The following is a 27,443-nucleotide window of genomic DNA, read 5'->3' as shown; positions in this document are numbered from 1 at the left end:
AGGACAGGACGTCCTCTCAACACGTCTGATGTCTTTCTCTCTCTCCAAAGCTCTCACACCCTCAGGGCTCTACTCTCAGAATGGGTTTTAAGGGAGAAATAAAATAGAAGTGTGTTTGGTAAGTCCTGGAGTGTTAGTATCGAATGATGTATGTGAGAGAGGAAGAGGAGTCTCTGTCTGTCCTCAGTGATGCTGTTTTAATCGTTTTATCAGTGAGTGCAGGAAATCAGCTGATAAATCTTTAAATGTCACTATTAGAACCAGCCGGGAGAGTTAAACCTGTAGTGACGGGGTACCTCAATGATGTGCAAATGATACATAAAGAGTCAAATCTAAAAACAGCTGACCTTCTGGGGGAATGGTGCTTTGTTTTATTAAAATGACTTTATGTTTCTGTTATCATTTTGTAAATGTTTTTAGTGTCGATCCACCAGACTGAAATGTCTGATATCTGATATCACATATTTTAGAAAATAATGCCTCATTTACAAGAACAAAATGAGCAGATGACAATTAACATACACGTTTAAAAAAATTAAAATTAAATTAGAACAAGTGAATGAATGAATTACAAAGAAATAAAAGTGTGTATAAAGAAGATCTTTCATGGCAAAACACTAAATCAAGCATAAAAACAAATACAATTTACAGGATTATATAAAGCCCCAAAAAAACAAAGCTGTACAATATATTCCTTATTTTATTTATGTGTTCATATTCAAATAGGAGAAGCAGAACAAAACCACAACACTGATAAACAGTCAACATCATCATAATCTGCCTCATTTGCATATGTAAACACAGTAAGTAATCAACGAGGGGAGCTTCATGGCGATATCTTTTACTTATTTCTGTTTTTGGATAGACCGAACTCTGCAAACCTGCACTAACACCCCATGATCCACTGTGAATATATGGAATACTATCATCATGTGTCAACGATCGTTGCTTATATAATGTGTTGCAAAATTGTTATTTTGTGCAGTAGCTACTACTTCTAGAACCCTTCAGTTGTATCGCAGTGAGTTCATGAAGTGACTCCACTTGCTCTGAAGCTTCACTACTGACGCCGTCTATCGCTCGTGACTCAGCACCGGCCCTCTGACCCTTGGCGACCGTCGCCGTGCAGCTCCTAGCAACAGGCCGCGATGAGGCATCGCTCAATCTGCCGATGACTCCGCGGCAGCAGAGCGAGTCAGCCGACAGAGATCTGGTGAAAAGGAGCAAAAGAACTCTGTCTCTCTCTCAACGTCAACGAGACGGAGGACGTCTTCTCGTCTTCCTCCCGCAGTTTGAAGGGAGCCACAAACGCACCACCTCTGTGTTCCTGGAGGCTGACGAGAGGTGGAGCAGCTGTTCCAGATGTGAGCTACAGAGCATCCTGAGCTGCTGCATCCACGTCTGAGGTGGAACCAGTCGGCCGGTCGCTTCCACAATGCCGGCTTCATTCAGTGTCGGCACAGACGATGATGTAGACCATGTGACATGTACATATGATGAATGGAGATCCCAGCGTTAGGGTGAACACACGTGGGACTGTGCAGATTCAAAGCGCTCCTTCAGGTTGAATGAAGCTTCGTTCGTCACACCTCTCAGCTCTTCAGGAACCGTTGTGTCTCTTTCAGCTCCACACCTCAGCAGAGAGCGTTACATTTACGACGCTCGTGATTTAATGTGTCAGACGGCGTGTGTACGTTTCGCACCGGATGCTTTCACGTTCTCATCGAGTTCTCTCATCGCTGTGAATAAGCGGCTTTGTCCGGGTTAGATTTATATTCAGACATATTCGTTCATCCGGCAGATGGTGACACAGTGGCCATCAAAGAAACGTGAGAAAAAAGAATATGCATAGCCGGCGATGAAGAGCTGCAGAGAGACTTCCATCAGATGAGGAACAAAACCAGATTCATTATCTTCGGAGTTGCGGGAAGTCGCTTCTGATAAAGCTCGACTTTTACAGCTTCTGTGTCCTCCAGCAGCTAGATGAGGTTCCTCTCAGCTCCAGAACAGCAAACTTAAAAAGAAAGAAAGAAGAAGAGCCTGGAGCGCAGTGAATGACGTGCAGACTGTGTGTTTCCTGTAGTTTGTGACACTTGATGGATGCATTACTTTATGTATTTAATCTCTGTAACTTTAAGAGACATCTGTGTTCTTCTGTTCCTCCTGTGATCGGTTGCATGAGCTGTGGCAACTCCAACCTTTGGATCCACCATCTGATGGATTTGAAATCCTGTTCAAGCTGATATTGACCCGTGTTGCTGGACTCCATGAGGATATCTCAACGCAAACATTCACACTGTTCTTCTTCTAACTGCTGGGATCAATTTATTGCTCTTAATAACTTGTTGAATCCACAGGAACTGTGTTTTGTTCCTCTACTCGCTGTAAATTAATGATTAAAGAATAAACTTTAACCTGAAAGTTAACTTCTGCTGCTGGTTGTACAGCCACAAACATCCTGCCTTGCTCAGAGGAACCTCGTCAGCAGAGGTTGAAGAGAGCTGCTGCTGCTGCTGCTGCTGCACTCGTCCCAGTTTGACAATGTTGTGTTGCAGCACCACAAACTTTGAGGCTGTGAGAGAACCGAAGGATCTGGATGCACGCTGAGAAAAGAAGGAAAAAGTCCTGTCAGGATTTTACAAAGCAGAAAGGTGTGAAACATGAAAGGCTGACAGAAAGTGAAATATCTGCAGATTCCATATGGAGGTGCTGATGGTGCAGCGCCTGCAGCAGGGGTCGCCTGTGGCAGCCACTGACTGCACTGCATGAGCTCTGTAACTCCTCAAATAACACACACACACACACACACACACACACACACACACACACACACACACACACACACACACACACGAGTCAACCTTCTCAGCAACTTCTACTTCTGTGTCGAGTTATTCCCGGTATAGAGTGTTAGGCAGTGAGAACAGCTTGTGTGTGTGTTGTGTTTGTACCAGGAGGCGGTTGGTAGAATGAAGGCTGTTATTCTTGTATAAATGTTCAATCAAACATAAGTTTCTATGTTCTCTCCATCGCCTGCGTGGATCTCCTCCTGGCGCTCCAGTTTCCTCAGGCAGTCCAAAGACACGCAGGTTAGACGCATTTGTATAACTGATCCGTGGATGTGAGTGTGAGTGTCCAGGTGTGTCCCTCCTCTCGCCCCCCACCAACCTGATCAGCTGGTTGAGGATGAATATCATGCATATGAAATGTGATTTATTGACTGAAGCACAGGACACACTGCTGCTACATACCGTCTACACTTCACACCAGGTGTGAATAACAAATGCTGCAGCGGTGCAGCAAAGATCTTTTAACTGGTTGTGAACCAGCCTCAGTGTAGTCCTGATCCTCTATATGAACCAGTCTCAGTGTAGTCCTGATCCTCTATATGAACCAGTCTCAGTGTAGTCCTGATCCTCTATATGAACCGGTCTCAGTGTAGCCCTGATCCTCTATATGAACCAGTCTCAGTGTAGTCCTGATCCTCTATAGGAACCAGTCTCAGTGTAGTCCTGATCCTCTATATGAACCAGTCTCAGTGTAGTCCTGATCCTCTATATGAACCAGTCTCAGTGCAATCCTGATCCTCTATATGAACCAGTCTCAGTGTAGTCCTGATCCTCTATATGAACCAGTCTCAGTGTAGTCCTGATCCTCTATATGAACCAGTCTCAGTGCAGTCCTGATCCTCTATATGAACCAGTCTCAGTGTAGTCCTGATCCTAATGCAGGTTCACCAGAACCTCCTTCAGCCCAGACTCCAGCAGAGACCCAGTCCACCGTGGACAGAGCCAGATCATCCAGCAGAGACCTGGTCCACCGTGGACAGACCCGGATCCTCCAGCAGAGACCTGGTCCACCATGGACAGACCCAGATCCTCCACACTTTGTTTTTGAACGGATTAAACAGAGATCAGTGAACTTTAGAGGTGCTCGTAGGTTTACATTGTTACTTCTGGACAGATCCAGGCTAGCTGTTTCCCCCTGCTTCCAGTCTTTGTGCTCAGCTAAGCTAACCGGCTGCTTCCAGTCTTTGTGCTAAGCTAAGCTAAGCGGCTGCTGGCTGTAGCCTTATATTGAATTGACTGAGGCATAAGACTGATACTGATCTTATTATCCAACTGTCCTCCAGGGAGTGACTACATTTCCTTTAAAAAAAGACTTAAATGATTTATTGATTATGGAAATTGTTGTAATTTACTTTCAAACGAATAATTGATTGATTTGAACCATTTCAGCTGTAAAATACAGAATGTTTTTTTAATGAGTGGCGTATACATATAGCTTAGTGTACTTCTTCTTCTTTGGGACAGTTGTCCCTGAGCTACGTTGCTCTCTGGTTTCTGTCCCACCGCTGCTGCTGCTCTACACATTGGTCTCTGTTTCCTCTCCTCTGGTGGATCTGTCCCTGTGGGATTGTTACATCATTGGTGCAAAATGGCAGCTTAAAGAAAGAAAGAAGCCCTGACCTGTTTTTAATCCCGACACGCCAAACCCCCAAACAGGTTTAATCGTTGTTTTACATTTTAGATCGCTGAAACGTCTTCTGGTATCAGATTCCAGTGTGGCTGCTGGATATATTTAGAAATGAACGATGCACCAAAGGAGACAGACACAGAGCATCTCCATTAATCATGGTTTCTTCTCTGCAGATTTCCACTGTTTTGGGGGATTTTGCAGCGTTTTCTGAGGGATTTAAAGCATCATCAACGTTGTAAGTTTTCTGCTTCATAAGCCTTTTGATTTCAGTTCATCCTTGGGTTTAATTTTAGATGTGTGACCCATCCCTGTTGAGTCTGCTCACTCTTATCTGGGTGAGTGGAGTCTTTCTGAGCTCTGAGGCTCATTAACACAGCATTGCACTCGAGGGAATCCACTGGAACCAGCGGCCCGTATTGATCCCAAAACCCAGAACAACTGAAATATAAATGAAGGAGTTTCACTGAGGACTCCTTTGTCCACCCACGGCCCGGCGTTATCTAACAGCGGCCGCAGTGTTTCTCTTCGTTACTGTTGAGATTTGTGACTGCAATGTTGTTTTAACTCACTTATTATGGAAATTATCATTATAAAACCTGATCAGAATTGGAATGGACTAATTTTCGGATGACAAACTGTGTTAGATATCACAAAAATAGGACTTTATGGTGATAATAACAAACTGAACCCGCATTCGCTGTTGAGCAAAGGAACATTCTACATAATTTAAGAAGTTTTGCAGAGAAAAAGAAATCCCCAACATAATTACATCACAGACAGAGAGTGTAAGAGCGAGAGAGGGATTTTAATTTTAATTTAAATGCTTTGGCAATATCTCTCATCTAACACTCATGCCAATAAAGAAGATTATTGAAATGGAGACAGAAAGAGACATATATACAGTATGTATATATATATATATATATATATATATATATATATATATATATATATATATATATATATATATACACAGGATGAGAAAGACACTTATATGAGAGAAACAGAAATAGGCAAAGTTACACATGTGATGTAATATACTTTATTACAACATTTGGGCTGTTGCATGAATATTGATATGCTGCATGTAGGTCATAAACATTCTTGGTTTGTCACATTACTTTAAAGTTCCCTTTAAGGAACTTAGTGTTGGTTTTGTTGGTCCCTGTGGACTAAAGTGGTCGTCTCTCTGAGCACCAGAGTCCCTTTAGAAACCCTCTCATGTATCTGCAGCAGGGTCTGACAGTCTGCTGACTCCCGTTTAATTATGTAGGTCATTTAGAAGCATCACTGTTATATTTTCATAACTAGTTAGAAGTTACTCACAGTAACTTTAATGTTCCTTGATCATACTGTTTGTTTTTGCCATAAGTAGATGTTAGTAAAATGTCTAGCTTCTTACTTCATCTTCTCTTTTGGCAGCACAGATGCTTTTTTTGGGCTCTGAAACAATTACTTGATAAGTCGATTAGATGGTTGATGAAAAACCAACACAAAAAACCCACAGCCCATGACCAATCAAAAAAACTAAATTGAAAAGCTATGCATTGTGGCTCAGCTCCCTCTTGAATAAGATATTTGAACTGAATTTTATTTGGGGTAACAACTCACTCCAACAATCCACTGTTTCCCTGCAGGGCCTGAGTAGACCTGGAGGTGCTGACTCGCTTCACACACTCGGATGCGGGTCACGGTCTGCTGAAGCCAACACGACCACATCATCTGCAAAGAGTCGAACTCTGTGGCTCCCCCGGCTGCACCTTGAGATCCTGCCCACAGAATCGGTGACGAAGGACACCACCCACTGAAAACCTGCTTCACTTCTTGCCAAGAATACACAGAAAGCGCTTTTAAAAGGTCCTAATATCCCTTATATGACTCCCTACGGGTCACAAGCCTTCTCCAAGTCCAGAAAAATGAACACCAAACTCCCTCTACCCCTGAGATGGAAAAGAGGTGCACTGTTCCACGACCAGCATGGAATCCACACTGCTCCTCCTATTATATATTATACTATATGTACCCGAGAAAGATATGAACATATATACAAATACATCACACCATTTATATACGTGATGATGTCAAGCAGGCCGTCATTGAAAATGAATAAATACGCCAGCAGCAAGCAAGACAGCGTGCAGGTTTTTACATCTTTATTCAACTTGTGTTTTTCCTCCTCAGGTGTGCAGAGATTTTTTATTCCCAATTTAATTATACATGCACCAATAAAACACATTAAATAGCAGCCTCAGGACACCAAATCAGGAGCACAGGCAGTGAATAATGATAATTAAGTTAACCCATTAATAACTATAATACATAAACAATGCACAGAGATTGGGAGTAAATGAGGGTTCATTTGTTGCCCTGAAGCCTCTCAGTGGATTATCTGACTCTGCTTTGAACAATGAGCACTTTGATGACATGAACTATGTCTCTGTGAACTCATGGAGGGCTTTTGTGTTTGTTTTGGGACCTTTTATGTCCAAATATGAATAACCATTATTAGAAACAGTAGTGGGAGGCAGGTTGGATGATGAGAGGTGGTTGTGCATTGTTGTGCATAATGCTAAGTTTGACATAATATATCCTAAATATTTGAGGGATTTCATACGTTTTATGTATCTTATGTTCAAGTCTGTCTGTGTATTTAAATGCTCCTTTAGGGACAATAAAGTTAAATTTAAGTTGCCTCCCCATTGTATTTCTTTTGGCTTAATTTGCTATTTTGCATGTCAATAAAAATAAGAAAAGATAAGATTAAACTTTATTGATCTTCAGAGGGGAAATTAGGGTGCTGCAGCAGCACAAAGACATAAATAAGTACAAGTACATAGAGAAAGGTAGAACATAAAACAAACCAATAATTGGAAGTATATGAAATAAAAATGAGAATAGAATAAAAGTAGAAAGAGCAATCGGATGCAAGTTCACCAACAACTTGAACTGTGTCACACCGTCTCAAACAAAGAGACTAAAGTATAGTTTATGTAAAGTCATATGACACCACCAACCATAACAGTGTGCACCAGAAAAGCATACAATACAGTATAATATAGTGTGGGACGTAAAGTATAATGTGAAGCTTTGAAATAATTTAAAATAATGTACGGGCAAAGTACGGCACAATTTATAAATATAATAAAGTATAGTTTGTATTATTCTATATATATATTTAACAACTTTTTTCTCTTATTTTTAATCTTATGTTGAATTATTGTTTATATTTTTGTTGTATTTTCTTATTATTATTGTGTTGTAATCTTTGTTAAATCTCTGGCACAATAATTTCCTTCAGGATTTATAAAGTTATCTTATATAGAATAAATAATAAAAAAAAGCTTACTACTAATATAATTACTTTATATTTAATGCCACATAATTTGAATATGTGGCATTAATGGACAGACAGGTGTGGATCAAGGGAGAGAGAGAGAGAGAGAGAGCGAGAGAGAGAGAGAGAGAGAGAGAGAGAGAGAGAGGCTGAATGGAGAGGTAGAGCGACATAGACTTAGACTGAGATGAGTGGAGGAGAGAGAGAGAGAGTCGCCATTACTGCCTGGCAGTGCTGCTGAGAGGGGAGGAGGTTTCAGCTTACAGGCGCATACCACACTGAACAACACTGAAATACACCTAAAAACACAGGCGAACCGGCCGTCGGACTACACCGTCAACCGAACCCCAACTTCGGATCTTATCGGACACTAACAGCCGCAGATTGTGGATTTACATTTTGTTTTTTTTGCCCTGTAAAATGTGGGAATGCTTTCTCCTCTTTTTTCCCGTGGTATGTGGATTCTGGGAGCGACCATGTTATTAGGTGGGTAGGGGAATGTATTTGGGACTTCCATTAGCTTTTTCTTTGCTAGCACTCCTTTTTTTTTTTTTTTTTTTTTCAGGCGAAAACCTGGGCCCTAAAATTAGGAAACTGAGGCGTGATAATAACACGAGCGTGGCTCGTTTCAAATTAAATTAAACCCCATTTAAACTGCTTTTCTTCCCAAATGGTAGGCTCGGTTTCGCGTCGCTAAAGCTATAGCTAGTTAGCTAACGTTACTGCCCATCAACCCCCACTTTTTTTTGGGCATGCTAGGCTAATGTTAGCTAATAGGGATTTTGGGAAAGGTGGATTTTTTTTTTCTCTTCTTCTCTCAGGCCGGGTTTCACGTCCTGTTCCCTGGAGAGAGAGGGGTAATAAATACCGTATCAAATGCTCTGGTTGCGATTGTTAGCTACGGTGCATTGACGCATTAACATAAACGTATGTTGGTTTAATTTTAAACCGTAACTTAACTCATTAAACCGGAACAATAATTCACTTTAATTCACCTTCCTTAATTTCTTTTTTTTGAGAGTTTTTTCGTGGTTATCCACCCTTGTCAGTAGGTTTCATTCTGACGGATCAAAATGGAAACACATAGAATATTAACATTTTAACGACACGCTGACTGACATCCGAGTTGAGAGCCCTCACGCGGTGCTAGCTTTTTATCCACTGTTTAAATGTGTTGTTTTTTTTAACCTGTTCCGAGTCTATTTAGAAGTTTGCTGGGTTGCCAGTTTTCTAGCTCGTCAGTCAGGTCAGTGGGTTTGTCCTGCTGCAGCTCTGCATGACATTTAACCAAACTCTCTTTAAAGGGTTAGTCTGGCTTTGACCTGTTCTCTCCAGTCCTCTGAGTCTACTCTACACATCACAAACAATCCGCCACATTCCTCAAACACGTGGATTGTCAGAGGCATCCAGTATTCATGAGGTTCTTGTTAACAGTATTGAGTTGGATGTTCCTTATCAGCTGTTATGCGTGTTATTCTACATGGATAAATGTGTTGTTGCCCATAGGCACAACGTGTAATATTCAGATAATGTGTGAGAGTGAATGTTCAGCATTTATGTGTTGTAGCTGTATGTGAATTAATAGTCTGAAAACTGCTTTAGGAAACCGGACAAAAATGCACATTGGCGTAAATGTGGTGGGGAATATTTTGATATAAGTGTCGGTTTCAACCCACAACACAAGGATTGACTCCATGCAGCTTTTAGTTCCGAGTGACTGCAGGTGTGATGGCGTTCAGTCGGCCTGTGAACTGATCGTTACATCATCGATACCTCAGGAATGGGAAGTCAGATGTGTGAGACTCGGCTTCAGGTCTGGACCTGAATCTGGGAGGGGGGGGGGGGCGAGATCTCTCAATGTTTCTTCAATGTTTCACCAGCCGGGCGCTTCGTCACATAGTTTTAAATGAAAATGTCACCGCTAACTCCCAGCAGAATTGTGCATTATTGCACGTGTAATAAGACGCTCTCACCTCTTCTGAATATCTGTGGATACATTTTGACATTTAGGAAAGTTTGAGTCGTGTCTGTGTGTTGTGTTGTGTTGTGTTGGATCACAGCTGTGGTTTCTCTGACAATGAGGGAGCTGACATTTAAAAACCCGCGTTACGCAACCGGAGAGAGCTAGCAGTGACGGGTGATGGTGAGAACACATGAATGAATCGGGTGTCATGATTGTAGCGTTTGAATGAGTCTTTCTCTGGTCCGGAGAGCCAGACTTTTTTTTTTAATTGTTCTGCTTAAGTCTTGATCGGTCTCTTCCTGTGGGAGGAGAGTCGTCTGTGCGCGAGGTCAGAATTGGTTCTGGAGGAATCGTAACGAGTCCGCGGCGCCTCGTTCACAGCCGATGGACCTCCGTCTCTCTGCAGAGAAACATAAACACGTTTATTTAGAAACCAAAAGCCCAGCTGGGTGCTGCTTCAGAAGGTCCACCGGCCCTGGCTGCGTGTGCTGCTGTGTTTCAGGCTTAAGCGCATTTAGTCATCTCTAAAGCCAGACCGCCAACTGATACCTTAATCCACAGCCCCCCACAGCCCCCCAGTGAATAGACTAATCATGGTGCACGAGGCTACTTTTAGCTATTACTGCAGCACAAGTGTAGTTTTGGCTGTGGTGTTTGGGCAGTAATACGGCTGACTGTACATCAGCTCCTCTCTTCATACACGTTAACATTTATTCAATAGTCTCGTATCGACCCCGTGTGTCGACAGCGGAGCGATGGTCTTGGATCGTGGCTGACAGAAATGCAAAACAGATGTTTGGATTCGGGTGAACTGATCTGCTCAAACACCGGTGGTTTGGACGGGGATCAGGGGGAGGAATGCAGGGCTGTAAGAAGCGGCGGGTTAGTCGATCAACACGACATTAATAGGTTTCGGTCGTAATTAATGGCCTTCGTCTGTCGCCAGCGAGAGGTTACAAATGAAACGACAAGATCCAGGACTGTTCTGAAGGAATCATGAGGCGTCGCATGGTCTGTGCTAGTTTGTGATCAGTCGGTAATGGAAAGACCTGGCTTGCGGGCATTCGTGCGCATGTGCTCATGCACAGTGCTTCACCTGTTGGCGAGCTCAGGTGAACGTCTCGCGGACTTCCTGCTTCAGTCAGGTGTGGCCCATGCAGCAGCAGCAGCCATTGTAGGGGCCTGTGGTTAGATGTGTAAACCTGACGGACCTGCTGCTCCGTTTGCTTTATGACTTCATCTAATATCGTGGGTGTGTCTTATTAAAGGAGCTCCTGGTTGGATGGGCCCAAACTGCAGCTGAGCTGACTCAACATTTCACCCGTGTCCTCTCACAACCAGGACAATGGTTGTCTGATCTCTCCTATGTGCTTTTAGACGATGTTGCTTGTTTCTTAAGGTCCCTGTAGATCTGCTGAACTCCCAAAAGTCTTAATTTTCTTTGCACAACCCCCCCCCCCACACACACACACACACACACACAGGTGACATCATCACCGTGGCCTTCATAAACAGTCGGGTGGGGGGGGGGGCCCTCGTTGCTCGAGTCGCGTCGGCTCACCGGATTGCTTCTCTGGTGCAGTTTCTCATGCTCAGCGTGGCGCACCGCGCTGCAGCGAGCGGCTCCAGCTCACGCAGGCAAATTCACTGGCTGATTGCCATCGCTCTGTAAAACACAACAGTGGCTGCGATTCTCTCTGCGGCGCTCGGTTATCAGCCTCCGGTTGGGTCAGGGACGGGCTCGGGCTCGGGCTCGCTGGACTGTCGCGATCTGAGGCGATAACGATGGAACGGTCCGTCAGATACCAGAGTTTTAGTTTCTGCGGTCTGTTACTGCTGAATGTCGGTATTGTCAACAGTGAAACACTTTATTTCACCGTGTTGTTAATGTTGAATAGATCATGAGCAAGCAACGCAATGATTTCACTCCACAGAGGATAAAAAAAAAACTGCCAATTAGGATTAATAATCGTAGACGGAATGTCGGGTAGAGTGTATATTAGGAGAGTGGCGGTCCTGGGAATCAGGATTATACGTTTAGCTCTAATCGTGTGGCCGTAGGTCTTGTCGATGATGATGATGACGGATCTGTGAACTGATTTATTTTCTCCTGTTTCATTCTCACAGCGAAGCAAATCATTTCTAGGTCAGCGGCCGTCAAAGGGCTGGAGTCGCATGCCGTTTTTATCCTGCCTCGGCACAAATTGGTCGAAAGCGCTTCTTTTTCTCGGCCCTGTGGTTGAATTGCTCTCATATAGGTTTTATTGTCACACTTTCGATTTTTGTCTTGCAGTTATTTAATATAAATTGTCCTGTTTCGGCTGGTTTTATCATCCACCTTGTTAAATTACTCACCTATTGCAGTGTTTTCAGACCAGCGCGTTTTTGTTCTAATGCATAAAAGGCAAATCGAGACCCTTTTATTAAGCTATTACCGTTTTAAGAGGGATTATTTTGTCCTGCACAAGTGTGATAATGCGTACCATTGTGTTCATTCCTGATAGCTCTGCGTAAAGCCTGATTAACATGTCTGATTTGTTGTTTTAAATTCACACACCATGCATACATGTACATGTATGTCCCGGGGGGGGGGGGGGGATATGCTGCCAAACAAAAGCTAATTATATTATTTGTGATAAGCAGACTGAAGTGCTCTGAGGACGAGTCGGTGCCAATATGTTTTTGTTTGTGTTGCCTTTATCTCTTCCTAATTGTAAATTCCATGTCTTGCAGGCAGGTGATAAAAGGAGAAGCCGGCTGTTCCATCCCAGCTTAAAGAAGACCCAGGGTAGAAGCTGAGGGAGTCGGAGGGGGATTCGCCACTACCAAGGGACAATCGGGATGAATGTGCCTCTGTACCACTGACGAGCAGAACTGGAATGATATCTTGACCCCTTTTCCTGGAAGTGACCAAGTTAGCGATGAGCGGGGGGATATAATGGCCAAGAACAAGGATGCGCGGCCCCCGTCGTTCGCCGTCAGCGTGGTTGGCCTCTCGGGGACGGAGAAAGAGAAGGGAAATTGTGGCGTCGGCAAGTCCTGCCTATGCAACCGGTATCTTCGCCCCAATGCCGACGGCTACTACTCGGAGCACACCTCGGTGCTGAGCACAATAGACTTTGGGGGGCGTGTGGTTAACAATGACCACTTCCTGTATTGGGGGGAGGTGTCCCACCGAGGGGACGACGGGTTGGACTGTAAAATACAAGTCATCGAACAAACGGAGTTCATCGATGACCAGACGTTTCTTCCGCATCGGAGTACGAACCTGCAGCCGTACACCAAACGGGCGGCGGCCACCAAGCTCCAGTCGGCGGAGAAGCTTATGTACATCTGCACGGACCAGCTGGGCTTGGAGCAGGACTTTGACCAGAAGCAGATGCCCGACGGGAAGCTGAACATCGACGGCTTTTTGCTCTGTATCGATGTTAGCAAGGGTTGCAATAGGAAGTTCGACGACCAAATGAAGTTCGTCAACAGCATCTACTCCCAAATTGTCAAGTCAAAGAAGCCCATTGTCGTTGCTGCCACGAAATGTGACGAGTGTGTGGACCAGCACCTGAGGGACCTGCAAGCCTTCGTTGCCAGCAAGAAGAACCTTTTGCTAATCGAGACGTCGGCGCGCTCCAACGTCAACGCAGAGGTGTGCTTCAACGCCCTCATCCAGCAGCTGGACAAAACCAGGGGGAAGCCAAAAACTGTGCCATACCTGGAGGCATATAAAGTGCAACGGCAGCTTGTCGCCTCAGTAACGGATAGATTTGAGAAATTGATAGTGCACACCGTTAGGGATTACCACATCACGTGGAAAACGGTGATCAATAATATGAAGGGCCAGCCTGACTATGACGAGTTCATCACCTTGGAGGGCTCCAAGAAAGCCCGCAACATGTTCACAAAGCACATTGCACAACTGAAGCAGGAGCACATCAAGAGGCGGAGGGAAGAGTACCTGACAACACTACCAAAAACCCTTAACAACCTCCTCAATAACCTGGACGAGGTCGAACACCTCTCCTGGCCCGAGGCGCAGAGTGTGATCCGGAACCGGCCTGATTTCCAGTACTGGTTCGTGGTCCTGGAACAGACGCCGTGGGACGAGACGGACCACATCGCCATGAGTGACCGCAGGATACCCTTCGACCTCCTCGACACGCTCGACGGCGAGAGGATTTACCACAACCACGTCCAGCACTTGCTCTCCGAGAAGAGAAGGGTGGAGATGAAGGAGCGGTTCAAGAAGACGCTGGATAGGGTTCACTTTATCAGCGCAGGGCAGCCTTGGGAGGAAGTCATGTGCTTTGTCATGGAGGACGAGGCCTACAAGTACATCACAGAATCAGATAGGAGGGATGTTTACTGTAGACACCAGCAGGAAATAGTTGAAAGGGCCAAAGAGGATTTTCAGGAAATGCTTTTTGAGCACGCCGAGCTATTCTACGACTTGGATCTGAATGCCACCCCCAGCTGTGACAAGATGAGCGAAATTCACAGTGTGCTGAACGAGGAGCCAAGATACAGAGCACTGCAGAAACTTGCCCCAGATAGAGAGTCGCTCCTCCTCAAACACATTGGGTTTGTTTACCATCCCACGAAGGAGACATGCCTGAGTGGGCAGAACTGTGTGGATCTGAAAGTGGAGCAGGTTTTAGCAAACAGGCTGGTGCAGCTCGACCACGGGCGCTCTAATCTCTACTATAACAGTGCCAACATCGATAAGATCAACCTCTGCCTCCTGGGAAGGGAGGGTCTCTCACAGGAACTAGCCAATGAGATCCGAGCTCAGTCCACGGACGACGAGTACACCCTGGACGGTAAAATTTACGAACTGGAGCTTCTGGCCGTGGACGTCAATTCCACGCTGCTCTTCAGCCACACGTGGGTCACCACCTTCAAGCCACATGGCTGCTTTTGCGTTTTCAACTCCATCGAGTCCCTCAACTGTATCGGAGATTGCATAGGCAGGATCAGAGCGGAGATGGCGCAGAGTCGGAGAGATAGGTTCGCTCAGCCGCTACCTTTCATTCTAATCCTGGCGAATCAGAGGGACAGTGTGTGCAAAAACATACCCATCCTGAGGCACCAGGGCCAACAGCTGGCAAACAAGTTGCAGTGCACCTTTGTCGACATCCCCTCCGGGGCCTTTCCACGTAAATTCACAGAGTTCCAAATTAAGCAGGGTCTCCGCGCAGCGCTGGATGGGCTAAAGCATAACTTTGACGTCTTGGCCCCACTGCCCTCTATCAAAGACATGTCAGAGACGGACCTCAGGATAGTCATGTGCGCCATGTGCTGGGATCCTTTCAGCGTCGACCTCATCCTCTCGCCTTTCCTGGACTCGCATTGCTGTAGCGCGGGTCAGCCGGGCCAGAGCAACACGCTGATACTGGACAAGATCATCGGGGACAGCAGGAGGAGGATCCAGGTCACCGTCCTCTCCTACCACACTGCTATCGGCGTCCGCAAAGACGAGCTGGTGCACGGATACATTTTGGTCTACTCTGCCAAGCGCAAGGCTTCTATGGCGACCCTGCGGGCCTTCTTGGCCGAAGTCCAGGACGTGATCCCCGTCCAGATGGTGGCCATTACAGACAGCCAGGCAGACTTCTTTGAGAATGATGCCATCAAGGAGTTGATGACGGAGGGGGAGCACATTGCCACAGAGATCGCCGCCAAGTTTACGGCACTCTACTCGCTGTCGCAGTATCATCGGCAGACGGAGGTTTTCACGCCCTTTTTCAACGAGGTGCTGGAGAAAAAGCCGAACATTGAGAGCTCCTTCCTGTTTGACAGCTCGTCACGCGAGTGCACCACCGGTGCCAGTGAAGACGTCTTCCCTACCTCGCCCCATAGCCACTCCCCGGCCTACAACACCTATTACCTGGAATCCGATGACGATAACGAGGCCCCCCCACCGTACAGTCCAATAGGCGACGACGTGCAGCTTCTCCCCACACCCAGCGAGCGGGCCAAGTACCGCATAGACCTAGAGGGCAACGAGTACCCGGTCCATAGCACGCCTGTGGGAGACCATGAACGCAACCACAAAGTGCCTCCACCTGTCCGGCCCAAACCACTGCTCCCCAAACCTAATGTCAAAAAGCTAGACCCCAACCTGCTCAAAACCATCGAGGCTGGCATGCGGAGCAACCGCAGGATGCAGCGCGGCCCGATGGCGCACGGCGAGGACGTGGACGCGTCGGACAACTATGCAGACCCCGTGGACACCTTGCTGAGGTCCAGGGGCTTCCAGAACGACGACATATACGCCGTGCCCGATGACCCGCACAGTCGCCTGGTCAAAATAAAAAACTTCGGCGGCGGGTTGCATGTCCTCCACGGAGGAGGAGAGGAAGAGAACGGCTTCGACAGGAAGTCTCAGGCCGGACGGCGGGGGTCGAAATACAAACATCGTTCTAAAATCCTGTTCAGCAAGACGAAGGCCTACCAAAGACGATTCCAGTCCGACAGCGATGGGGAGGAGTCGGGCCCCGCCACGCAGAAAAAGAAAAAGGGAAGAGCCCACCGGGGCAGCGAGGAGGACCCGCTGCTCTCCCCCGCCGACCCCTGGAAGGGCGGCATAGATAACCCCGCCATCACCTCGGACCCGGAGCAGGAGGACAAGAAGATGAAGAAGAAGAAGACGCCCAAGACGCCAAAGGAACCCAAGAAGGTGAGTCTAGTCCGTCATGAATCTGACGTATGCAGAGATTTAATGTCGGGTCAATTTTATCCACTGTTTTTTACAGCAGAAGTTATTTTTATAGAGCAACAAAAGACAGAAAGAGATGTTCTAGCCTCCAAGACACTGAACGAAAGCCTCATTGAATATGAGAGAGTGTGAATGAGAGCAGAAGAGATTGTGTACAGTAGTGGGTGTGGGTGTGAGCAGACTTCTGTTTTTAATAGGCCTGGGGACTCGTAGTGGGAATAAACTAAGTTGATAATTGATTGATCTGACCCACTGTTGAAATGGTTTATGAGCCCCCCCCCCCCCCCACCTTTCAGGCCCCAGACAACCAATAAAAAGCTTGATAGAAGAAGACACACAGTTACAGACAGTGTGTATAATCTCAGAGCAGAGGCTGCATCTGAGATAAGATGCCCGCTTATCCTTCACAACAGCTCTCGAAAGGCTTGTCTGAGGCTGCTGAGCACACACACACACACACACACACACACACACACACACACACACACACACAAATATATATAAGCAACAAGCATTTAATATCGCAATTCAGATCGCACTTTCCTGTAGAAAGACACTGATGCAAATGAAGATAAATCGAACAGCTTTTGAACAATGCAGTTAAAAGCAAACATTAGCTGACAGCGCATGTACACACACCAGTCCTAATAAACAGCGTTCATGTATATACATGAAATCTAAAATATCAATGCGATACCTCCATTGCTCTCAATGGATCTTCGTTATTTCCCCTTTCTATTTGAAAATGTTTGTAGTCGCTTGAAATAACTACTCCACAGCAAAACTGTGCGTAGCGATTGCAGCGTCAAGCAAAAGCAATCGCAAGCGTGCACGGTCTGTCAAGCCTCCCGGTGCCCGGTTGGACAACAACAACAACAACACACACACACACACACACACACACACACACACACACACACACACACACACACACACACACACACACACACACACACACACACACACACACACACACACACATGCAGGCGAGCGAGCGAGCATCAGATAATAGTCTGCAAAATCCCGGATAGGAACAGCCGCCGGCGCTACACGGGCGCCATGAATGCAGGGCATTGTTGTCACATTCAAACTGTCTTTGATAATCAGAGAGGGGAAAAGCGAAAAAGGACGACCGCAAGGTTCAAAATGGAAGGTGTTTAGTCGCCGTACCCGAAACCGCTGTAGGCATGACGACACTTTGATGAGCAGAGGAGTGTGGGAAATCAAAGCTGCCTCATTACTCCTCCCAGCTTCAGTCCTAAATAACGGTTTTGTCTTTTTTTTTCTTCTTCTCATCTTCCTCCACATGAACCTCTCTCTGGTATCTCCCTCTCCAACTTTCTGTCTGATCTATTCCCCAACTGCCCTCCTCTTCCTCCTCTTCTCTTCTTCTTCCTCCTCTTCCTCCTCGTCGTCTCTATCTTCTGCCTCTCTTCATTTCTGCTCTCCCCCGTGTCTTTTTCCTCAATTCCTTCTTCATTTCACTCCTTCCTCCATCTTCTTTCTATCTCTTCATGCTTCTCCCTTTTTCTTATTTTTCCTTATGTCCCCCTTGTCTCCCTTTTTCTTTCCTGCCATCCCTTTATTATTGTCTCTACCTACTCTTGACTCTCCTCCATCATCCCTTTTGGATTGTTTCCTCTAATTCTGTCCCTAAATTTGCAATTTCCCATTTCTTCCATTTTTTACTTCCCCTTCATTCCCATTTCTTCATTTCTCCCTCCCTACTTCCCTTCTTACTCCTTTCCATCCCCCTTTCTCCTCTGCTCTCTCCTCTTCCCTCCCTCTCACCCCCCCCCAACACTTTATAGCCAAAATCCTCCAAGCCCCCGAAGCCTCTGTACCCCCCCACCAGGAGAACCTGGGAGAGCAACTATTTTGGGGTTCCCCTGCAGAACCTGGTGACCTCGGACCGACCCATCCCGCTCTTCATCGACAAATGCGTCGACTACATCGAGCGCACAGGTGAGTCATTGTTTTCTTCCTCTTCTCCTGGTCTTGTATCTCACTCTTCTTCTTCTTCTTCTCTTGTTGTCTGTTTTCCTTTTATCTCCTGCCTGTGCGTTCAGGTGCAACCAGGCTCTCTCTGGTATTTTGTAACTCTTGCAAAGTGAAGCTGGTTTGTTCTTACACGCAAAAGCGTTGTTGTTATTTGGTGTGGAAATTCCTCTCATGTCTTTCCAAACGAGTAATTATGCGAGAGGAGGAGGAGGAGGGACGGCGGGATGGGGAGATGATTCGGGGTGGAAGTGAATCTAAATTATTCTAAGATTCACTCACTCTCGGATCTGATACCACCCACCGAACATGTTTTGTCTGGTCCGTCAACCAGCCTGCCGGGCTGCCAGTCGATACAAGTCAATTTGAATTCAATGAGCTTTATTGGCACGCCATTTGATGTGTTGCCAGAGCACTGCTGGAAAGATTACGGAATAAGATGGCGAAAGATTACCGCGATCAAAAAAACTGATTAAGGAACGGCAGTGGAGAGATTTACTCCAGTACGTGCCATCCATTAATTAACCCAAGAGAAGGCAAGATACTCGTAAGAACATGTTTAGAGTACAGCCGCCTAAAACGTGTTAGCAGATAGCAGGAAACTAAAGCCACATTTAGCTGGTTCCAGCTTCTCAGATGTGAGGATCTGCTGCTTTTCTTTGTTTTCATTGTGACGGTAATATTTTGGGGGATTTGGACTATTAATTGGACAAACAAGCTATTAGAATATGTTGCTTTGGGCTCAGGTTGGAGGATTTATATGGACAACAATCGCTGTCAGACATACTCTTACTCTCTCCTCAGGGTTGTAAGTTCAAATCCCCAGTTCAAATTCCCTCGAGCAAGGCTCATCATCCCCATCAGCTCCTTTTTGAAGCTGCAATAAGACAACTGCAGAAGTCAGCAGTGGTTGCATCAGAAGAGCAGATCTTTTCTGGGTGACTCGAGCTTTGGACCAGTTTGGACACGTGAAGCTCCAACTGGCTGCCGCAGTGCATGCTGGGTATGTGTTGGCTCCACTCATAGAAAGCTCTGCTCCATTCAAAAACAAGCGCTTCTGAAACTACCAGGGGGCAGTCGAGATGTGTTTGGCTTCAATTTTGGGGATAGATTGTATTGAAGAAGTAGACGTTGTCACCATGACGTCGCTCGATGCTTTATGGTTTTGAAGCCTCTAGTTGGCCTTTTTTAGCCGTCGCCATCTTGGTTTTTGGAACCAGAAATGACACAAGAGGAGGGTGGAGCTAAGTACAACCGAACGGGTTAAAGTTCGACACCCAAACCCCTAAATTTTGGTACAATTTTATTTTGCTTGACACACTGTGAATGAGTCTTATTTTGTGCGTGAGCGGGAATGTATCACAAGACTGAAGTGAAAGCAGCGCTCTGTTTATTTAAATATGAAAGTGCAATAAAAATGTTCTTTAGGGATGACTGCAGTGAGATTCAAACCCCCCAAAAAAAGCTTCCCCTTGGCCTATGAAAGACCCAAACTCTTACTTTTTCCTCCTCTCACCACTGAAATGAATATTTTAAACACATTTAATATTGCATGAGTTTGTTGCATAATGTAATAACACATGGTCCAGTACTCTTTTTTTTTTTTACATGTTTAGTGCCTTTTTTAAGAAGCAAAAGTGCAGAAAGACCTCCAAGTAACTTTTCCCCCCCAGTCAGATTCTCCCAAATATCCGATGAAGTAATGCTTCCTGTTGAGGTTTTTTTCTGCTGTGTATTCAGGTCAGTTTCTATTTATTTGTGTGTTCAATTCAGGATCCGTTTTGGTCTTAGTGAAAGCTACAGAATGGCTCTTTAAGGTATTTAGAGGTCGGTCCCCCCCCCCCCCCCCCCCCAAGCCCTCGACATCTAAACCCCTTCAACACCAGAATGAAAACACATGTCTCATCACCGCACTCCCTTTACCGCTCCTCCTCCCTCCTCCATATGTGCAGCAAATGTACTCCACGGACATTAAAGGAAGCGTCTCCAGTGTTTCTGCCCGTGAGCGAGCTTCTGTTTCTGAAGGTAGCGCTCTGAGCCTGAGCTCTCTTCTCCGCTCTGGTTCTGTTAATTCCTGTCCTGAAAATCCCCCTTCCAATATGTTTTGATATTCAGCTGGATCTACATGAGCCCCCCCCCCCCCCTCCTCCCCTCTCTGCTGGTGGCTGCCAACCAAATTTCGGATTAATCCCAGCGCTGTGTGTGTGGTTGTGTGTGGAGGCCTGCCAGCTGACAGTGGTGTATTGGAGATTTCATGGCTAGTGCCGTGAAACCCTCTAAGTCCAGACGGTCTGTTGGATTTAACAGCTTCCATTCCTCACCAGATGTAAAAGGTGTTTCTGTTTAAGGTGCTTTTAAAAGACCTTCAGCTTGTTTCTCTGTCAGAGTGAGAGGACGGGTTTGTGTAGGTCTTTAATCTGCTGGAGAACATATCTGAGTCCATAGCTCAGAGGGTGGGGTTCTCCTGTGAGATGTACTCAGTGATGGTGGGTGTTGGCGTTACGCTAACGTCTTCAGTCTGCAGATATCCACCCTGCTAAAGTCTGCTAACGTCTGCTAAAGTCTGCTAACATCTGCTAAACGTCTGCTAAACGTCTGCTAAACGTCTACTAACTTCTGCTAAACGTCTGCTAACGTCTGCTAATGTCTGCTAAACGTCTACTAACGTCTGCTAAACGTCTACTAACGTCTGCTAAACGTCTGCTAACGTCTGCTAATGTCTGCTAAACGTCTGCGAACGTCTACTAACGTCTACTAACGTCTGCTAATGTCTGCTAAACGTCTGCTAACGTCTACTAACGTCTGCTAAACGTCTACTAACGTCTGCTAATGTCTGCTAAACGTCTACTAACGTCTGCTAATGTCTGCTAAACGTCTGCTAAACATCTGCTAAACGTCTGCTAACGTCTGCTAATGTCTGCTAAACGTCTACTAACTTCTGCTAAACGTCTGCTAACGTCTACTAACGTCTGCTAACGTCTGCTAACTTCTGCTAAACGTCTGCTAACGTCTACTAACGTCTGCTAACGTCTGCTAACTTCTGCTAAACGTCTGCTAACGTCTACTAACGTCTACTAACGTCTGCTAAACGTCTGCTAACGTCTGCTAAACGTCTACTAACGTCTGCTAAACGTCTGCTAAACGTCTACTAACGTCTGCTAACGTCTGCTAAACGTCTACTAACGTCTACTAACGTCTGCTAAACGTCTACTAACGTCTGCTAAACGTCTGCTAAACGTCTACTAAACGTCTACTAACATCTGCTAAACGTCTACTAACGTCTGCTAATGTCTGCTAAACGTCTACTAACATCTGCTAAACGTCTACTAACGTCTGCTAAACGTCTACTAACATCTGCTAAACGTCTACTAACGTCTGCTAAACGTCTACTAACGTCTGCTAAACGTCTACTAACGTCTGCTAAACGTCTGCTAACGTCTGCTAAACGTCTGCTAAACGTCTACTAACATCTGCTAAACGTCTACTAACATCTGCTAAACGTCTACTAACATCTGCTAAACGTCTACTAACGTCTGCTAAACGTCTACTAACATCTGCTAAACGTCTACTAACATCTGCTAAACGTCTACTAACATCTGCTAAACATCTGCTAAACGTCTGCTAACGTCTGCTAAACGTCTGCTAAACGTCTACTAACATCTGCTAAACGTCTACTAACATCTGCTAAACGTCTACTAACGTCTGCTAATGTCTGCTAAACGTCTATTAACGTCTGCTAAACGTCTGCTAAACGTCTGCTAAACGTCTACTAACATCTGCTAAACGTCTGCTAACATCTGCTAAACGTCTGCTAACATCTGCTAAACGTCTACTAACATCTGCTAAACGTCTACTAACATCTGCTAAACGTCTGCTAACATCTGCTAAACGTCTACTAACATCTGCTAAACATCTGCTAAACGTCTGCTAACGTCTGCTAAACGTCTGCTAAACGTCTACTAACATCTGCTAAACGTCTACTAACATCTGCTAAACGTCTACTAACGTCTGCTAATGTCTGCTAAACGTCTATTAACGTCTGCTAAACGTCTGCTAAACGTCTACTAACATCTGCTAAACGTCTGCTAACATCTGCTAAACGTCTACTAACATCTGCTAAACATCTGCTAAACGTCTGCTAACGTCTGACCTGTGAGCGTGGTGGGAGGAGAGACTCCGTCCCGATGGGAACCATTAAAACATCACCATGATGTTGTGTTATTGCTGGGTTGTTTTCTCCATCTGACAACAGACACTTGTCTTTAATTGGAGGTCAGAGTCAAAATGTTGACGCTATCTTCTCCACGGTGGACCGGCTCATAGCCAAATATTCTCTAGCTCTGTTTCAAATGTGAAGATGCACCAATCTCTGTTTTGTTTCATTTATTTGATATATTTGGGTTTTTTAGCTCTTGGTTGGACAAAATTAGCAACTGGGGTACGATGTATTGATAATCAGAAAATCAACTGCTTGGTCTATAACATAGAAAATAGTTAAAAATTCAACCGTTTGAGAAGCTGAGGCCGCCGACGTTTTGTTATTCTGTTATTAAAAATCATTCCTGATTAATATTTTGTTGGTAGACTAATGGAGTTAATCAGCTAATCGTTTCAAATCTACATACAAATATTCGGTAGACGTATCCACAAGCAGCCGTGAGGCCGGCCTGCTGCTCGCTTTGGTTTCACCGCATGTAGTCAGCCGAGAGACACCGAGGTGATGATGGCTGTCTGTGGTGTCTGTGGTTCCAGAGTGTGTGAGGAAAAACTGTGACTTTATGTGAGTGTGGCTGTAAATGTGACTGAAGGCGTGAAGCTGTGATGTGTGTGTGTGTGTGTGTGTGTGTGTGTGTGTGTGTGTCCTAATTTCCTCAGGTTTTATGGTGAAACCTCGGCGTGACGTTTCTCCAGGAACGAGCTAATTAAGAGCTCGTCTGCGTCAGGAGTTTTGTTTTGAGTGTGGAAGTGAACTCTTGAGATACAATGCTGCCTATTAAATACGGACGATGTTTGTTCTGTTTCCTGCTTGTTATCATTTATTTTTTCTAGTGTGCTCCAGTCACCACTTTCTAATTATAACACAACTCACAGGGCCCCCCCCCCCCAAAGGGCCTCGCTAACCCTGCGAAGGGTTGTGAATTTTAAGAAACAAGAACTAAAGCCTTCAAGGTTCCTGAAAAAGAACAGGTGGCCTTAAAAAAAACGCCCGCTTTAAATTAAAAGTGAGCAGCCGGATGTGTGGACATGGTTCATCTTTGTGTCTGAGTGGGATGGGGACATATTAACGGGGACAGACATCCATAATGTCCCACCTCTTTAGGTCTCTTCTTTAATTTAAGAAGACAACATTGTGCTTGGTGTTGGTGATGTATTAGTATTTCTATGCGTTAGATCACAGCTCTTTTCACATGCTTTATTGTTAGGCTATCATACGGTCTATTGTTGCTTTTTATAGGACAAAGACGTTTTTAAACTAATTAAATACTTCAGCGTAGAACACAGAAGAGCAATGAGCAGAACAATGTGAGCTGGAGCAGAAATGTGGGCAGCAGGTAGAGTACTTGTTCTGGATCAGAGGACGGTTCACAAGTCTTAATTTGTCCTCCATTGTTGTCGCCGACATGTAGGATGTGACTCTTTGTCTCAGCGCATCTGTCCCACCCCCTCCTCCTCTGCGATTGGACGGGCTGGGGGTATAAGTGACGAGCTCAACGCTTTATGTCAATAGCGTGGTTGTTATCATATGTCGGGTTATTGCGACAGAGTCGTAGTATCTGATTCTTCTTCAGCCGACAACATCAGCGTGTTGGATCTGTTCATCTGCGTGCAGGAGGTGAGATATCTGAGACTCCATCTAGCATGACAAGACGTCCTTCACTGAGACTCTGAGATATAGAACCTTATTGATCAACGATTGCAACAGAAGAGCAAGAACATAAATAGAAGAGAAATAAATAAACAACAAGCGTGAGGAAAGCTGCTGCAGTAAATCAGTCTAACAGTCTTTATCCTCAGGTTCACCATCGTGTGAACTGTTAATGGAGGGACGTCTGATCCAGGCTGTTATGTGCTGAAGTATCCTGATGTCCTCTGGTTGTTTTTTTTACCAGTACACCAGTTGTAAATACACCCCCCCCCCCCCCCCCCCCGGATATGAAGCAGTCAGGAGCATAAAAACCTCTTTGAATGATCGGAGATACTTCAAAGCGTTGAGTGACCAAAAAATAACTCCTGCCGTGTTGTCGGCCTCGTATTCGTGTATTTGTGTCGGAGTGGATGAGTGAGAGTGGAGATCTAAAGGAGGATTTGTTGGTCTGGTCTCTGAAGGACTGAGCGTGCCTCCGCCTTGGATTCCTCTCTTTGCAGCGCGGTGACGGGTCCCGACCTCACATTTCTACAAAAATGCAGCAGCGAGGAGGAGGATCGGGCTCTGAGACGAGGCCGACGTTTCACCAACTCCACGAGGTCAGGAGCTCAAATCTCTGCTCTGCACTTTCAGCATTAAGCTCAACGCCGGGAAGGAAACCCTCCAGTTCTCCTGAGACAGAGAAGAAACGAAAGCTCAAGTAAAAAGACTCCTTTTCTTTATAGTAAGTGTAGAGAAGGTGACGCGAGGGTTAGGGTTCTAAAAGGCTTCCTGCCCACGTTCTCTGGATGGACTCCCACACATTCACACGGCAGTCGTAGATCTTTGAGAAAGGACTTCTCAAAGAACTCAAGCGGGTTCAGGCTGGTCTCATCCGGCATTCGTGGCAATACGTTGAAAGATATGTTGTTAACGTAATCACGGATGAGTGTAAAGACTACGAAAGCTGACTCGGGGAGGCTGATGTGTTTTCCTAAACCGAACTAAGTGGTTTTGTCGCCTAAATCCTAAACTGAGTGTCCTGTGAGTTTCGCTCAAAAGAAACCCTCCGACTCGTTGCGTGAGGACGGTCTCTTGTTCGCACAAAGTCTCATCGTCCGACCGTCCTTGAATGCAACACGGGGACGTCGTTCTTCTCGTGTTGGTCGAGGCAGAAGAAGACAGATTATCTGACTCTTTTTGGCGTTAAAATTAAGTATAAAGATGGTTCCACCTTGCAAACTTTTGATTTGAATATTCCTCTTAAAGCCGTTGAATGAATACGCAGCACTGGTGCACGGTCGTCACGTTTAATATGCCCACCATGTCGTCTTTTTAGTGCCTCCTTTTTTTTAAACACATCCTTTTTTTTAATTTAAAACAAATAAAACAACGTCTGTGTGTCTCCTCGGATGGAAAACAGCTTTTCTCTTTCTTCCTCCATTTGTGTTGATGGTAAAACGCTTCATAAAATATGTGGAAGCTGGAAATGCAAAGCAGTGTAAGCGAGGCGTCTCTCCTTCTCTTCCTCTTTGTTCGCCCCCCAAAAATCGCTGACATCTTTGTATTTTTAAAAATGGCTAAACGCACACACACACACACACACACACACACACACACACACACACACACACACACACACACCCGTCTGCACCACTTCAGGCTGCATATATTTTAATCTTGTATTTATGGAAAAACTTAACTACCCAGCTGTTATGATATTTCATTTTTTGGCGACCGAAATGCAGACGGCACCACAGGCAGGGTTGATTCTTGTCCGGTCTACACACATCAGAACAGAAGAAGAAGAAGAAGAAGAAGAAGAAAAAGAAGAAAAAGAAGACAGCTCCTCGCTGCCCGACTCGATTAGAGAAGCTTTATTAAATGTTTCCTGCTCCCCAGAGACATGAAATGGTATTTTGAGAGAGAGAGAGAGAGAGAGAGAGAGAGAGAGAGAGAGAGAGAGAGAGAGAGAGAGAGAGAGAATTAAATGGCTTTTTGATGTTGATGCATGTGGAAGTCCCGTTGGTTGTTATCTTCCTCAGCACTTAGTATAATGTGAGGGAGGAGAGCAGCTCTTCAGAAGAACTTCCATCGGCTATTTGACTGAATAAAACACGTCTTTAACAAAGTTTGAATCATTTCAAAATGCACTTTTATGTCAGTTCTTCAGTTCAGTTTCCCCCGGCTTCTCTGATGACGTAATCATTCCTTCATCAGAACCTCCGATAACAGGATCAAACGCATCGGAACAGAACGGAGAGACGAGTTTCACTTTAGAGATGTTCTTCTCATCGGTTCATCAGTGTGGAGAGTTATGACCAACAGGTCTGTCTTTTTAATGAACACGGTTTGATTTGAGTTTACAGTTGTTTTACTGACATTAACCCTTTAAACCACCAGTCATATAGAGTGTGTATACACATAGTAATACATAGTACACACACAGCTATATATATATATATATATATATATATATATATATATATATATAGTTCTATAGAAATAGCACAATAATGGCTGAAAGAAGAGAGAACTGAAAAATGTAAGTTGTGCAATATAACTCGGTTACCATCACATAAATCATAATCAAGGAAAAAAATGCAAGTTTAATTATTTTTCAAAAATTTAAAAATAAATGAATTTTTCCAAGTGTTTCCATTGTTGGGAAATTAAATTGAGCGTCCATATATATATATATATATATATATATATATATATATATATATATATATATATATATATATATATATATATATATATTGAACTATTCACATATTTACATCCTCTACTTCCAGCCTCTCCTCTCTGCTCAGCAGCCTGCAGTTCAGTCAAAAATTCACCGAATTGTTGTCACATGACTGTTGGTCTGAGATGAATGAATCATGGCTTCATAGTTGCTCAGAGGAGCTCAGAATTTAATGTTTTTTTTACAGAATTTGTTTAAAGCAAAGGGTTTGTTGGTGGCGAGATTTAAAATGAGAACATGTAGAATAAAATGTTTCTGATGAAAAATTACATTTTTAAGTTTTTTTCTGTTGGAAGCGTTCCTCGCACGTGATGCGTTCAAGGACCGACGGAAAGATGAAAAATCTGACGGTAATGGTGGTTT

General features: G+C 44.9%; 1 protein-coding gene across 1 annotated transcript in view; it reads left to right on the top strand.

Moving 5' to 3' along the window:
* The first annotated feature begins 8,055 nt into the window (after window positions 1-8,055).
* arhgap5 (Rho GTPase activating protein 5) overlaps window positions 8,056-27,443 on the top strand; it is a 34,924-nt gene continuing 15,536 nt past the window's right edge. The window contains exons 1-3 of the mRNA XM_068717614.1: window positions 8,056-8,299; window positions 12,510-16,449; window positions 18,300-18,453. Coding sequence (XP_068573715.1) covers window positions 12,622-16,449; window positions 18,300-18,453 — 3,982 coding nt within the window. The 5' untranslated portion in view covers window positions 8,056-8,299; window positions 12,510-12,621. The remainder of the gene's footprint in view (window positions 8,300-12,509; window positions 16,450-18,299; window positions 18,454-27,443) is intronic.

Source organism: Cebidichthys violaceus, unplaced genomic scaffold, assembly GCF_023349555.1.
Source record: "Cebidichthys violaceus isolate CVI_PGR_0920_01 unplaced genomic scaffold, fCebVio1.0.p SCAF_22, whole genome shotgun sequence".
Taxonomy (NCBI): Eukaryota; Metazoa; Chordata; class Actinopteri; order Perciformes; family Stichaeidae; genus Cebidichthys; species Cebidichthys violaceus.
The sequence above is the reverse complement of the archived record's forward strand: the minus strand, read 5'-3'. Positions and strand labels throughout refer to the sequence as shown.